Source organism: Lineus longissimus, chromosome 5, assembly GCF_910592395.1.
Source record: "Lineus longissimus chromosome 5, tnLinLong1.2, whole genome shotgun sequence".
Lineage (NCBI taxonomy): Eukaryota > Metazoa > Nemertea > Pilidiophora > Heteronemertea > Lineidae > Lineus > Lineus longissimus.
In genome coordinates, this window is record NC_088312.1 from 23,782,103 (window position 1) to 23,798,119 (window position 16,017).

Here is a 16,017-nt window from a genome sequence, read left to right on the forward strand (position 1 = left end):
ATCAAGAGAGTTGAACTGAGATGAGTGACATCAACTTTGTTTACAATGACCCTTGAAAAAGGGAAGAAACTGGGATTCCTTGTCCTTGATGTCTACCCCAAGTAGAAGATGCAATTCAAGTGGACAATAACGTGTGATGGACTCCCTGACCTGACCTACTGGCACCCAAATGTAGTGATGACCTCACTGTACCTTGTTCCTATCCTGACTGGTAGGGGGCGGTTGTTTGATGACTTGTTTGACAGTCTGCACGAGCGTATCTGTTGGTAGAACCTTGATTGAGCTAACGAGATCGACCAGCAGCAACTGGTCCTCACAGATGCTGGGGATCACTCGCTTATACGTATACGACTCTCGTTTCCTGCGGTCATTCCAGACGACGGCCACAGCTGCCAACAGGTTGACATTGTGGTGGACAGATATGGGACTGAGGAACTCCAGGATATGCTGTCGAACAGTCTGCAATATTCAAAGAAATACATTATTGGTACGCAAAAGAATAAACTCTATCACGTGCATGAAATGGTTGTGTTGTCTGGCCAGAATGACAAGGACTAAAGAAGTCAGTACGGAAATCGCTTGAACTGTACCTATATCCTGAAGGTTGGGGGATCCAATCCAGCTGTTTCAAACTCATACTGTAACCATTACTTGACTGATCCCAATGTGGCGACATTTACCTTTGGGAATCCCATGGTCCATGAGGCTTGTTCTTGATTGTCTTTCTGCTTGAGCTCTGACACGTAGATGGCCTTCCAGATGGAGCTCAGGCTGGCAATGATGCGGGGCAGTATACTCAGCAGGCCTCGTCTTGCCATGATCACCGGGGGAGGGTCACCAAAGTCTTTCTGGGGGCTCGGTTCCTGAAACCACACAAGAAGACTATAGGAAATGTTGCGCAGTTGATGATGTTACTTTCCAAGAACTCTATTATTGGATGAAAGATATTATATCAAGTTCAGCTTTTGTTCTGATGCCATTTTGTATATCAGCAAAGTCTTGAGTCAGGACCAGATCGGGCTGCCACCTCTGAGGTATCGGGTTTGATTCCAGGTTGGTCACTGATGGCACTTGGACAAATGACCGACTTACCCTGCTGCCTGCACTTGGAGTGAACACATGGATAAGGTTGCTGAATATCTGTCCTGAGCCACTGTTGGTATGATCGTAGGTTCCCACACTGCTGTGGAGAGGCACCGGCTGTCCGACAGACACTTGGGAGACATTGTCCAGGAGACAATAGTGACAGAGTGTGGTGATGCCCTCCAACATGGTCACAATGTGGTCTGGTGGCACGCTGTGTGGCTGGTGAAACGTCCTGCAAATATGAAATTCACAATTGTATTTATGGGTTACTGAAAAAATGGCTAAGCTCTCTTTGTCTGAAAGTAAGGTCTGTTACCGAGTACTGCCAGTCCACACAACAGAAATAGCCCCAAGTTACCATTACTGTCAAACTCAATTGTTTGAAAGCTGACTGCCATGCTCGATCATCCTCGACTGATATTATTCAATCAATGAAGTATCTTCTGAAACTTTCTAGAACTGGCCAGGTACTCACTGCCTTGTCATGGTGCCAGCTTCATATTCCGTTGCCAGTAACTCCAGGTTCCGACATATCTGGTTGACGACGGCCATCACAATGTTACCGAGGCTACGGCTAAGGTAGGGCATGACTAACATGATCATGTTGATCCAGTGTCTATGCATGTGGCAGAGATGCTGCTGGCGGAGAGCGCTCAGCACAGCTGACAACAACATGCCTTGGTAGGCGACAGGTTGAGCATGCGTGTACTTGAATGATGACAACTGGGGCGTGAAGTTGACCTTAGGGCGATCCCAGTCTGGGTTTCCTGCTGGGAGAGGCTCCACGTCACCTTTCTGTTGCTTGATCTGATCTTCGAGTATGATCAAGACGTTGATGAGATTCAGCATCCGCATCTGGAACGTCTCATTCGTATTCGCATCCATGTTTTCCTCGTTGAAACTGATTATTGCTTCTGTGATGTTATTCGACAACGGATCAACATGCTTCTGGCGTGAATTGTAAACACTCGCTAGAATACAATGCAGGGTTGCCTTTTGGACTTTGCAACGTGACAACAGGTCACTGAGAAATATTGCAAAGGCTTTGCCGCTGTCTCTTGCTAGGCTGACCAGCTCTGAGAGCAACATGGTGAGGATCTCTGTACTCAAGATCTGCACTTCCTTATTGGCATTCAGCTGGTCCTCTGATAGGTTGCTCATCATGAGATTAGGGTAGTAGCTACGGATGAAGTAAAGACACAGCGAGATGAGGATCTCTGCATACATGGTGCTGCGGTATGTAGACATGGCTTCATTCGTTAAATCACTGTAGAAGTTCTTGCCGAAGATGGACTTACGATGGCGACACAACAAGTCCTGTAACTGATGCAAGTGCGGTGTGCGCACGCTGTTTATGGTGGTCGTCGCCATGGCACAAATCACGAGGCGGGGGTTGGCAGTGAGAATAGCTTTGAGCGTGGATAAGGCGTATAAAGTTCTCTGGCAGTCATATTTCTGAAAGTACAGCAGGATGTGTGTATGCAGGGGGTGAATCCCCGGAATGTCTGTCATTTCTTTCTCTTTATGGGATGAAGTTTTCCCTTCCGAGTCACTGCAATCTGGTGAATCAATCTCTGACGCTTTCATATGCTGCTCAATCGCCCCCAAGATATCCTCGTCAACATCCTCCTTGGACGTTGTGCTAAATGACCGCCGTTTGTCGCGTATTTCATTCATGCTTTCTGAGACCTGCAGTTCAATCTGCTCCCTTGACTCAGCTCGCTGGAACGCTGCCTGTAGGATGTCCTCCAGGATACTATGGACGATGGCTTCTGGTGAATCATGGTCGAGCACATCGTCATCGTCGATATCCTCAGTCTCAGCATCCTCTCCACTATCCTCGTCATCAAAACTGATCCCCTCTTTCTTGCAAGTCTCCTTATCCAATCGTGTTGCACTTCTCACATTCGGCAAGTCCCCTTTCGGCAACTCATACCCGTCAAATATAATCTTATCCAGAGAAGACTCTGATCCAAATGGATTCACTCGCAATTTCAAATTCGACGGATCAACTTTCTCAAAAGGTAAATCTGTTTCAAGATGTTGCTGTGTTGAAGTGGACGCTATTTTATTTGACCCTGATTTTGTATCACAGACACTTGTCATGGCGATCACACGAAGTTCATCAGCGTTTTTCTTGTTTATATTCTTGCCACCCTCAGCGCCGCTGACATGGTAAATGATGTTGCCACCCTCGCTGCTGATTGCATAGATCTTTGCCTCTGATGATGTCTCATCCAGTGGGTCATCAGACGGCAACGTCACCTTCCGTGGCTGGTGAATGTTCACGTGTTGGATGGAAATTCTGGAACAGATTGTAAGAAACTGTTCGAGGTCTGACAATCAACAGCAAAGATGTGTGTGTTCACAGCATAGTTCTATCTGTTGGCCAAATATCTGAAGACCAATGAGCACATCTACGACACAGAAATTGCCATAAAGTTGAGAAGAGTCAAACCTACCGACAAGAGCCAAGTTTGGATAGCTCTCAACAAACACTTTCAGATAGCATCATCTGCACGATAATTCATTCACTGTTGGGGTAAAATACACATTTACTGGAATTTTCTCGGAAGAGCCCAAGACATCGAGAGAATCACATGACTTACCTAGCTGTATCAGGGTGCAGCAGCATGAGCAGTACCGGCTCCAGTATCCTAGCTATATCTCCCCGCTGGATGGCATGCGTCATCCACGTATGCGTCAATGCTTTGGTGGCGCTTGTGTCCACCTGCAGGCTGTCTAACAACACGAACATGGACCGGTCGAAGGTCCTGGCAGGTAGGCCCAGGCCGGACTTGGGCTTCTGACTTCTCGTCAGGTGCCACAGCACTGCAAACTTCTTGTACGCTTCTATACGTTTGGACTGGAAATGAATGAGAAATCTCTGATGTAGTTGCTTCATAAAATTGGCCCACTACCTCTGTGCAAGCTCCACCCATCACAGGCCAAATGAAACACTGGATAATTCTGGCAGTTTTTGACCATTAGTGCACTGGTCTCTCACACAATTATGATCTGAATGTACAATTGGTTTCATTCCTTACCAAGTCATCTAAAACCAGGGCAGCACCAATCACATCCTCACAGGTCCATGTGCTAGGGGCAAGCTGGTGGAGCTGGTATAACAACTCAACAGCTTTCTGGTGGTAGTGGGGAGTCTGGTCACTCAGGTAGTTCCATAGTCTGGTCGCCACAATCTGAAACAGGAGAGAGGCAATGACATGCACATTCAATAAAGCCAATGAAGCTAATGTGACCAATGACGTCTAACCTACATTACTGCTGTACTTGTGTCCCTCCCTACACAGGTCTGTAACCCCTCATCAAGTTCAGGAACGACTCACCTTGTAGAAATATGTCTGGTCATTGAGGTAGCCTAACATCTGTGGAGAGAGTGACGGCATGATCACCACTGATATCGTGCCCATGCCTGTGTTGCGAGGACGGCCTTGTTCATCTGCCTCGCCGATGACCGACTGCGTGAGACAGATGAGGTCGAGCATCGTTGAGACAGATGAGGTCTGTAGCTCGAAGTGATTGACATAGGAGCAGCAGGTGAGGAGAGCCTGGAGCCATGGCGGGAATGATAACACCTCACCTAAAACAGATCAGAAACATGAAGAAACAGACCAATAGCAACTGAGCTAGATTCTTGTGACATAACATGTACATGCAATCTGCATTTTTAATCCCCCCATGAAAGAGAAGTCCGACTACAAGTCGATTCTTGCTCAATGGATATTCATATTGTATGTCACCAGTCGGGCAAGTGATTGATCACTGCGAGATAAGATTAGAATGACAATAAGAAAAGGCTCAGCAGTGTGATCACCATGGATGGGAGGATGATAGGGGACAGCTGTGGCCAGTGAAGGTACCAACATGTATTGTCACATATGGATTGGAAAGTGGCAACATGTCAACATTAGATTCATTATTACAGCACTCCCTTGTTGAGAGTATAAACACGGCTGATTATTGCTGAAATCAGTATGATTGCAAAAAAATCCACAATTGCTGAAATAAAATGTTCTGTACAGTGACTATTTATAAGATTAAGAACATACAATGTAAACCCTTGGGTTTGCCATGCTTCAATGCAAATCAATGAAGGTGGAGGGAGGATTTGGACTGAGTGGACAGTTTTATATGACATGCAATAAACTCTGATTGAAAAAATGGTTCCTGAACATACTTTTGATTATGTCAACTTCTGACAAAGAGCTTTTATATTGAAACTAACTTTTGACTTTTTGGTGTCCAATCACTTTCATCACAGCTTCTAATAATGAACTGATTAAAATGGATCATTAGACAGATCACTGTGACATCCCAACGGTCCAATGATCACATGCAAATACGCCACACAACATAAAGACATGCCATCATGCAATCTGATTGCATGTAGTGTAGGATTCATCACGCAATCTGATTGCATGTAGTGTAGGATTCATCATGCAATCTGATTGCATGTAGTGTAGGATTCATCACGCAATCTGATTGCATGTAGTGTAGGATTCATCACGCAATCTGATTGCATGTAGTGTAGGATTCATCACGCAATCTGATTGCATGTAGTGTAGGATTCAATCTGAAATATTAAAGGCAAAGCGATCCTGTACAGTTTGTTTAGTTACCTTGATTGAAGAATTTCACATGCTTATTGTGCAGTTTTCATACAATCCGCAGCCTTTAAAGTTGTATGATCCTCGAGCGTGCAATATACATCTCATGTTGTGAGAGAGAGATGCACTCATGGCACAACATGACTTTGACATTATCATCGATCTATACTTGCTTATAGACGGCACACTATGTATAAGAGATTCAAGCCAACTTGAAATGAGAGAGGAAGCTTGTGTGTCACATGCAATGCATATTGGTAAAACAACACAGACCTGGCTTATCATAACCAATACTGCGAATATCTGACAGAGAAAACAGAACAATGAACACACAGTTAAGGTTGTAAGTTGGTGTCGGTCATCAGTCTTTCCATGTCTTCACATAAACTTCTCTACAAAATCTACAGGTAATCGAGGTCTCTTCCGATCTGATCGACAGAACACAAGTTAGCTTGTGTTCGTGGCCTTGTACATATCTTGGGCTTCTGCAAGCCTGCCCCTAACATTATTGCATGTAAAGTGACGTAAGAGTTTGACAAGAAGGAGGTTCTGCTTTATAGGTAATCAGTGGATTAAAGGTTGACACATTGGCCTCACCATGTCATAACACAACGGTTTAGTCTCCTTGAGCAAGACACGCAAACATGCAGTTGCCTCTCTCAGCCGAGGAGGACTGAGGATCTTTTTTTGTAATATATTGTACATGTCTCTTACTGTAAAATACTTATTGACGTGAAGCTCTTTATGTCATTAATAAATGTTTCAAACCTAAATTGAAATGACCTGACATGCAAATCACTGGTCGAGAAATCACACATCATAAAGATCACACTCCATGACCCCACCACCCATGCATTGAACTAGAATCTGTATTGCGATTTATCTGTTTGAAGCTAAAATACAAGTTAATCAAATGAAATGACCATAAACAAACTCTGATATATAAATTGTGTATTGTCACATGAAAGTGAAAAGTATTGATGAACCACCAAATCCTGCTAAAATCATCTGCAAATCTGGGCAAATGTCATTAAATGTTGTTATTGCAAAAGTGCAGCAACTGTTAATGAAAAAGCTCTACCTCGTTCAAAAGCAAGTTGAAAATGCAAAGCTGTGTCAAGCTGGTCACCATGTTTCTTCACACTGATCTCCAACCAGGGTTTGGCATGGTTTTTTTGTGTTTTTCTGATGCCAAAAGGCATACAGACCATGAGAAATATTATATGGCTTCTCAAGATATCACACCAAAAACAGCTATCTTCTTTCATTTTTATGACTTGCTAAAAACCGCTTCAGAGGGGATCATTCGGGGACTCACCCCTTGTTTGGGTGCAGGGCGTGTTCATTATGACATTAAATGCAGTAAACTTATGTCATAGAGAGGCCTGTTGTATGCCATGGATTGCTTGTTAAAGAAGCTGAAAGCCAAAGCACACTTGGACACTGTTGATTTGGTGTTATTGTTTCAGAGTAGGCAAACTGCAAGCCGAACACTCAAAGTCCTTACCAGAGGTGAAGAGTTGCACAGAAAGGGATTCACTGCAACCTGTGGTAGAGCCATGATGATTGTGCGGCCGGTTTCCAACCACAAACATCATGTTGTCATGGCAAGATCGCTGGTCACTAAAATCCCTTGTTTGTGCGACGCTTATGAGAAACTTTTGTCAGTTCGCCATACCAAATAACATGTTTGTTTTTTATCAGCAATTTACAAAAATTAAGTCACTGGATTGCAAAACGATATGAGAGGCCTTTTCCTTCACTAAACCTTCAACCCCAAACTTATTCACCCAAAAGCTCTGGTAAAGACTTGAATCAAAACAAGCCCCATTTCCATTAAAACACGAGTATTAGCAGATTAAGCGCCATCTATGAGTGTACCTGGCAACCTTGCAGGTCGAGTTAGCATGACCCGCGGTCGATGATCGGCAGTGAGATCTGAAGGGCACAAAATGAGGACTACCATTACAAACAGAATCACTTCATGTACAGTCTTGATCAAAACTTAAGAGCAGACAATTTTTCTCCATGTTCAACATTTGTCTTATTTTTCACAAAGTAACCCACCTCTATCATACTGTAGAAACTTGACCTATATAGGTTTTCGAGCAGAGTGAAACATTTGTCACTTTCATCGGAAAGTTGGTCAATTGGTGCAGACTCGTGATTTTAAACAATCATTGAGCAGACATGAGAACTCTGCTTTCTGATGAAACCCCCCTTTATTGGAGTATTTGCTCTTTACTTTATATCATCAAGACCGTACATGGAAATTGGACTGATGAGTAACATTTCTGATATCTGAAACAGAAACTCTCAGATCAGAATCCACCGGGCTGAAGGTCATGGTCAGACCACCGAGCTCAAGGTCAAAAGCATGACCTTTGTGTGGTTGGGAAAGTGTCATAGAGAAAACATCTTTGCTGTCGTGAAGCTTCTGAAATAAATCGAAACGGGCATGATTATTAGAGCGCCTTCACCACAGAATGTGTTATGAACAAACCAGGGTTAAAGGTTGTTACAGCAAGTTGTGACTGAAACCTTTTCCTCACCAAGACAGATATTAGCTTAACTGACAAGGGTGTTATCTGTTAGCAATTGTCTCAACTGAATTTGGTCATAGTAAGACCTGTATCCACTACAGAGGTGTTGGAGTTGGAGTGAGTTTGCATTCTCTTCTGATATGGTGGAGCCCAGCAGAGTTATCCCGCACTGGGCCACAAGGCTCCCCTGAACAGAGCATGCACAAGGCTCCCCCTACCTATGCATTCGCAGTGATTACCTGCAGAACGGAACAGACCACAAACTCTGCCATCTCCCACAGGGAAGATACACAAGCTTATTCAATGAAAAGTGGATTCAATCTGACTCGAAATTATTCATAAATATCATGTGAGGATAAATTGTTATTCAATTAAGCAGATTGTCGCTACCAGATGCATATGGCAGAAGACGATCGATCGACAAGAACTCTTTATCAATATTCTGATGGCATGAACACTATCGATCGAGCAGTACTTATCTTCGTACAGAGTGCGGCAGATTTGGAACCGTTCATTTATCAAATCATATACTGTGGCAATTATTAGATCATGTTATGCAGCAGCTTCGACTGCTTGATTGAAAGGCTATGAATGAAGTAGAGGATTACAGTACTATTGACCCAGCTGCGGCTGGGATAGATTCCATAAACATTCAATATGTCAACCACCTACTGAATATCTCTATACAGACTAAATGTAAATAAGCCCAGAGAGTATTTATGACAAGCTGACAACTATCACAACTAAGAGGTAAAGTAGGACCACACAGGATGCTAAATTGAGAACACTTGTAGCTCTATGACAGAGCAACTAATCTGATTGAAGACAAGTAATCAATGCTAATTAATTCTTCTTCTGTGGTCACAAGAAAAAGATGAGGGCCTGACCATCAAGATGTGAAATGGGGCCATTGGTGAAGCCCTATGCTGTATGCACCACCTTGATATGAGGACTCCCTACCAGCTCAACAAGGTAGAGCGGAGCAATTATAGATTAGACAATTGTTCAACCTAGAAACTGGAGCTTGTAAATCACACAGATACTCTAACCATAAAAGTAGTGAGCTCCATTCTTGAACTAAGGAGAGACACACTAATTAGAGGTGAACCGCACTCATAGACAGACCAAGAGCCCCCCCCATGTGATAGTTACGGCCGGGAATGGCTGGAATGCAACTTGAAGTTACAGAGAGATGTTAGTATTAGCAAGAAGTTATTGATGGAAGGTTACTTCAGATGTCATGATGACAGGCACGTTGTACTTTGGAGGTGATGTGTCTGATGTAACCCACGACAACATGCAATACTAGATTTGCTACTGATCAGAAGTTTATCGACTTCAAAATACAATTTTTCGACACTGCAATCAGGCCTTGTACGAAAGTGCCGTATTGAATCATGGATTTTCAAGTCCAATTTAAAATTCTGGCTTCTTCTTACAAACAGACTCAGTTGGCTTTTTGACATTTGTCAGATGAACCAATAGACGGAAATAATGTCAAGAGAACATTAGTTACCACCATCTGTTCAATTAGAATGATTTATGTTATTATTGGAAATGATGAGCCCCAGAGCATCTATTGATCTCCGAACACATGTACTATTAAGAACTTAAACCGCACCAATCCATGGGATTACAGAAGGACTTGTGCAGTTTCAGTTAATCTCAGTGCTTCAATTAACATTTCACACGTTCCTCGGTTGAGGGTTTTATAAAAGACCAAGTGTCATGTGCTCCACAACTGAAGCACTGACCACTTAAAACTTCACAAGTCTGATTTGTGCAGTTGCAGTTCCTTCAATTCACATTTGAAGTTAAAAGTGCCAAGTGCCCCATTTATCATTGGCCACATAACAAGTGGCCAGTATACTTCATCAAGTATATAATTACATGTCCCAGTCAACTTCAACCCAACTGTGAATACATATTTGAGGGATTTGCTCCATTGTTTAGTTATGGCATTCTTGGAGACCCACAGTGTACACACTGTTGCATACAATGGTCTCTGCTAACTCCTTTGTCCACCTTGCCTCAATTAGGCACAACAGCAATTTGACTCCTCACAAACAGGTGTTCTAATTTTGCAAGGGGGGATTATTTTCCTGTGTGGTATATTAACTGTTTTTCCTTTGGTTCAAATTGACTGGGATGGAATGTGGTGTGGGTTGGACTTTCACCTTCATTTCCAAGTTCAGAATCTTCCATCATAGGAAGAATCTGTTCAGGAAAATTGGGTGTAATGGTTAGTTGGCCCTTATTTCCCTGTTTAGACTCTTCTATCACATGGGGTTGTAATGGTTAGTTGGCCCTTATTTCCCTGTTTAGACTCTTCCATCACATGGGGTTGTAATGGTTAGTTGGCCCTTATTTCCCTGTTTAGACTCTTCCATCACATGGGGTTGTAATGGTTAGTTACTCTAGGTCGAGAGCCAAGCGGCAATGCTAGCGTAGGTCTTGTGACAGATAATAGTGCTGGAACTGGTTAAGGCTCATTTGTACATTACAGGTCTTACCATTGGGAAGTTTGACATGAAAATAACCTGAAAGTGACAAGAGATGGTTAGAACATTTCCCGCGGGTACTGGTGTGTCATACTCACTGGTACCGCGGGTACTGTTGTGTCATACTCACTGGTACCGCGGGTACTGTTGTGTCATACTCACTGGTACCGCGGGTACTGTTGTGTCATACTCACTGGTACCGCGGGTACTGTTGTGTCATACTCACTGGTACCGCGGGTACTGTTGTGTCATACTCACTGGTACCGCGGGTACTGTTGTGTCATACTCACTGGTACCGCGGGTACTGTTGTGTCATACTCACTGGTACCGCGGGTACTGTTGTGTCATACTCACTGGTATCAGAGGCATCCAACCAACCAGTCGATTGGGTAGTTTTGTTTATATAGACGAGGTTGGCACATTCAGCCTGACCAAAGTTGAGCGATTTTTAGACCGAGGGCGACTGGTTGACCCAGAAACAACATACTACATGCCAGCTAACTAATTCATCAAAAACAATCATTCGTCTCTTGCATCATGGGTATGTCCCACAGGTCTAACTGAATGCTCGACCTCAAGTCCTGCATCCTACATGCACCTAACAGTTATTCTGTTACATGTGTTACTCCACTGCTTCAAGGTGCCTGTGTTATTTACTGTTGGCATGGCGATGCCTGGTCTCTCGCCATCTCCAGTTAGTACAAAGCGGTGCATTACAACAGCACGATTAAGGCACAAACAAACCTCACAACTACAGATAATCTTTAACAACAACAACAACATTTCAACCCTTCAAGAACCATTTATAATCAGTCGTCACCAAAATGAAAATAAGAATTTTTGAAATGAACTTGAATTTGTATGTCAGTTGTTACTTTGAGTTTTCTGTGTGGTGGCGAGTAAATAACCCACCCTCACAAAAGTATGGCAATTTAGTTGAATGAAAATAGTTTCTGAAAAATTTCAATTTTTATGGTAACGTAATTAGAGCCTCGTTCCGCAGGGATGAAACCGAAAGCAAAGCATGCGCTGCAATCAAACTTTTCGTTCACAAGAGGGAGGTCATCCACTTAAGACACAGAAGTAAGACAATTATAGAGACGGTTTGCTAAATTAGTAAAATCACACATCAGATGAGGATAAATCTTTGTTACTTACCCTTCCTGCGGGTGTGGTCGAGTAGACGGTAATGTTCCGTACAGTACATCGGGAAAGTAGAGAACTCAACGAGAAGTTGTGAGGCCTTGGTGTAGGCGTCGCAACAATCACGACTGACACACAGCATCTCCAAGTAACGCTTATCTGAAGATAAGATACGGGGGATGGTGAGGTGATTAGCCTATGGTGACAGCTACGAATTCAAGAATAGCTTGGTTGGTGGTGGGCGTTGGCATTTGGTACCAAGATCGACAAGGCTACTGGGCCCAGTCAGGCAGCAGTGAGACTAAACTGTTTTCTCTTCAATCTCAATCAGATTAGTGACGATACTATCAGATTCATCTTACCTGAGTCATAATTCTCTGAGCCGGAATAAACGGCTGAGTCTTCTGATCCCTCCGTCTGCCGTTCCAGAAGAACATCTGAAGACATCAATAAACGTTCCATCGATGTCTTCACGACCTCCTCACTACTAAAAACACGCTTCGTTACAAACGTATAATAAAATGTCTGGAAACTTTGCACACACGCCTGAATCAACGTGGTTGGTGATGCCATTTCACTTCCTGCCATGCGTCGGCCTGGCGTTCCAATTTTCTTCAAAGGAGACTTTGAGTACTCTGAATCTAAATCACTCTCAGCACTAACATACGGCTCACTGATTTCACTATCAACAAAGTCAGGACTCGCCTCCCGTTCATCTCGACTAGGGTTTAATGTTTTCTCAACTGTTTTCCTGGCCTCTTTTTGTTCTTGTTTCCCCTCCAAACTCGTCCTCACAGAATCGTCATCTGAGTCGTCGACCATCGTCATGGACGGCTGCACCTTGGTCAGGATCTTATTGCAAAGTTCTAAACACGCTGTGAGCTCATCATATTCTAACGTGTCACAGTTGAGAGTGAGGCTGGTCGTGATCTTACGCAGCAGATCGGGCAGGTATTCTGTCTGAGTCTCTGTGTAGGTTTCCTGGAAAAACAAGCAAATCTTGCATTTTGAAGGAGACTTTCAACCCAAGAGTAAGACAAGGTCTTTGAAACTTCTACAGTTTGGCCCCGTACATACATCTATGACACTGCAGTTACCACGGCATAGACTTTCTAAAAACAGACCTATGCAAGGCATTTAATGTCATTCAGACCTTAATAAAAAGGCTTTCATTACTTCTTTCAATTCGAATTCCAAATATTTTTTTTAAAGAATGTTTTTCTTTAATATTGTGAGGATAGTATAAATGATATAAGGAGGCCACTAAATGACCACAGAGTCGTAATCTTCCCTCGGTGAACTGTAATACCTACCACTGACACGGTCTCTAGGAGAAAGTCGACAAGTTCACATAATTCTTTCACCACCAGTTGTTTTCTCCCTCCGAGCCGGCGTCGAGACCGGCTCCGTGTCTCAGCACACACCTCCTCAAACTTCCGAGACACAAAATCCCACAAAAAATACGGCTCAAACGTGGTGAATAAGAGATTAGCTGTCTTGATAAGCTCTGTGGCAGTCTTTTCTTCATAGCTACGCTCATCCTTCCCTTTTCCGTTTTTACCATTTTTACTCCCGATGGAATTGCGACGCTCTACTTCCATGTCGCCCCCTTTCTGTAAGAATGGCATACACTCTCGGTACAAACACCGGAACACATCCACTAACACATCCTCGATTATCACAGGCCCGATTTCAGGTTTGTCTAACAAGCTGATTAACATTCTAAACGGTTTTAAATTGGATGGTTTCGCCGACGTTTTCACGTCGATTAGCGGAATATCTCGCAATGATTGTCGCACAGCATGAATAAGAAGGTCACGGGAATATTTATTGAAATAAACAGAGAATTTATGTTCTGGACTATCTGCCACATCATCCCTCACTCCACCGACTCCAGACATCGCTAATCCGTTTGCACTTGTTCCCAATAACCAAGCAAATAGTCTACGATTTAGCGACATGTCACGACGTAACACCACATGGACTGCGGAGACGACGATCTTGGTCATATCATCTTTGGTCAGCTGACTGTTGTGCATGGGGAAACCGAAGAGTAAGAAGTCGAGGAAACTCCGCTGGACGAGGACGCTCGTATCCTGGACGGCGCTGCACAAGGCATTCACCTGCAAATACACATGAATGCAGTCACATGTACTGTGTAATAACAAGGGTTAACCTATCAGGTACATGTACATCGATCCATGTGGAGACAAGCAGTCACATGTACTGTGTAATAACAAGGGTTAACCTATCAGGTACATGTACATCGATCATGTGGAGACAAGCAGTCACATGTACTGTGTAATAACAAGGGTTAACCTATCAGGTACATGTACATCGATCATGTGGAGACAAGCAGTCACATGTACTGTGTAATAACAAGGGTTAACGTATCAGGTACATGTACATCGATCATGTGGAGACAAGCAGTCACATGTACTGTGTAATAACAAGGGTTAACCTATCAGGTACATGTACATCGATCATGTGGAGACAAGCAGTCACATGTACTGTGTAATAACAAGGGTTAACCTATCAGGTACATGTACATCGATCATGTGGAGACAAGCAGTCACATGTACTGTGTAATAACCAATTCAGCAGAAATCAATAGCACAATCTATTTGTTGACTATGTTATTGTCCGCAAATACTGCACCAATTACAGCCATGGCCCTCGAGCACTCACCATGGACACCAGTCATATAACATGCTGTAGAGGATGATAAACATGGAATCTACTTAGGCCAGTAACTACATATCACTCAGTGAGGAATGCTTCCAGCACTGGTAAAAGATCAGCGCCTACCCCATCTCTGATCACTCGGACGGGTCGTGTGTGGCATTTCACACATGCATTATGGGTATGCTACATGTTCAGGCATGTAGTTACAATAGCTTCTTTGTTCATTGGCCGGGGAAACAGGTTTTCTAGCCGCCATCAATCTAATCTGTAAGTCTGCAGGTTTTGAAAACATCTCTGCAAGTGCTCCTTCCTTACCATGGTGTCAATGTTTGTTCCGATGAAGTGCAGCTGATCTTCCATCGATTGTTTCCTGTTGAAATGAGCGAGGGTGAACGTGATTGCTGCCAGACGGACGCTTGGCGATATCAGCACACACTCCCACAGGCAGCCGTAGAAGAAAGTCGGCTGAGCGGAAACACAGAACTCCTGAAGTAAGGTGTTGGTCCTGGAAGATAGAGAGAATCATAGACAACCTGACACATACTTGGTCATATACAGACAGTCACGGAAGAGCCTCGCACTGAAACATACTGAGAACTCCACAGAAAAGGTGAAGACAAAGAGACCTGCCCAAGTCTCATGCCACAGTGAAGTCTGAACCAGAGACGTCTTGACAACTAGCCTTCACACCCAAGCCACTAGACCACTCCAGCTACTTTCAATGAAGGAAAAGAACACCTCAATGTTAACAACTGAAACTTTCAATTCACAAATCAAAGTCTTCATTTCATATATATAACTTTTTTTTAATTATAAACTATAACACAACTCCCCCAAACAATCAGCCGCAACCCCCTACCAAAACCTCATAGCAAGATGTGCTCAATCCAAGATTGCGCCTAATGATTTAAATGACTCAATTTCAAATGTTCTATCTCGATACAGGACAGACAGATAATTTTCAATGAAAACTGTCACATTATTTATGCAGAAGACTTGATGCCTGCACATCAGACCACTTGTTGTGACCATCTGTTCCCGGTGAGGGTGTCAGTGTATGGGGAGACTAGCAGCTGGATGACAATACATGTATGTGTTACAGTGTGTATGCCGAGGAATCTCATGGGCTAGTCAAAAAACACCTCTACATGTAGGACAACCGGCATGGCAAGGCCATATCTTCCTTCAAACTGACTTCTGTCATTTTTGTGCTTGGGACACCGTTCCCGGCATAAGGTGTCCTAGTTGATACATGTACATGTAGGGAGGACACAATGTACTTGTATTTAATACAAACTGATATCTAAATAATTCTATGAAGTAATGCTTCATACTCATGTCATACATCGACATGCCATAGAGCAACAAATTATATGATAATTTGTCCGCATGTTGCCTGCTGCGATGGTTGTACAGCATGGTGTGTTTGTC

The 16,017-nt window shown here is 43.4% G+C and overlaps 1 protein-coding gene across 8 annotated transcripts in view; it reads right to left on the reverse strand.

Annotated features, from left to right (window-relative positions):
* LOC135487625 (protein dopey-1-like) overlaps positions 1-16,017 on the reverse strand; it is a 38,565-nt gene that overhangs the window by 17,873 nt on the left and 4,675 nt on the right. For 7 of the 8 annotated variants that reach the window (XM_064771613.1, XM_064771608.1, XM_064771612.1 and 4 more), the window contains exons 4-15: positions 14,902-15,091; positions 13,215-14,024; positions 12,264-12,882; positions 11,917-12,060; positions 10,771-10,797; positions 4,434-4,687; positions 4,134-4,286; positions 3,696-3,952; positions 1,562-3,391; positions 1,093-1,318; positions 681-863; positions 193-459 (exon numbers count right to left, since the gene is read on the reverse strand). In XM_064771613.1, coding sequence (XP_064627683.1) covers positions 193-459; positions 681-863; positions 1,093-1,318; positions 1,562-3,391; positions 3,696-3,952; positions 4,134-4,286; positions 4,434-4,687; positions 10,771-10,797; positions 11,917-12,060; positions 12,264-12,882; positions 13,215-14,024; positions 14,902-15,091 — 4,960 coding nt within the window. The remainder of the gene's footprint in view (positions 1-192; positions 460-680; positions 864-1,092; positions 1,319-1,561; positions 3,392-3,695; positions 3,953-4,133; positions 4,287-4,433; positions 4,688-10,770; positions 10,798-11,916; positions 12,061-12,263; positions 12,883-13,214; positions 14,025-14,901; positions 15,092-16,017) is intronic. The other variant, XM_064771609.1, reaches the window with a different exon arrangement.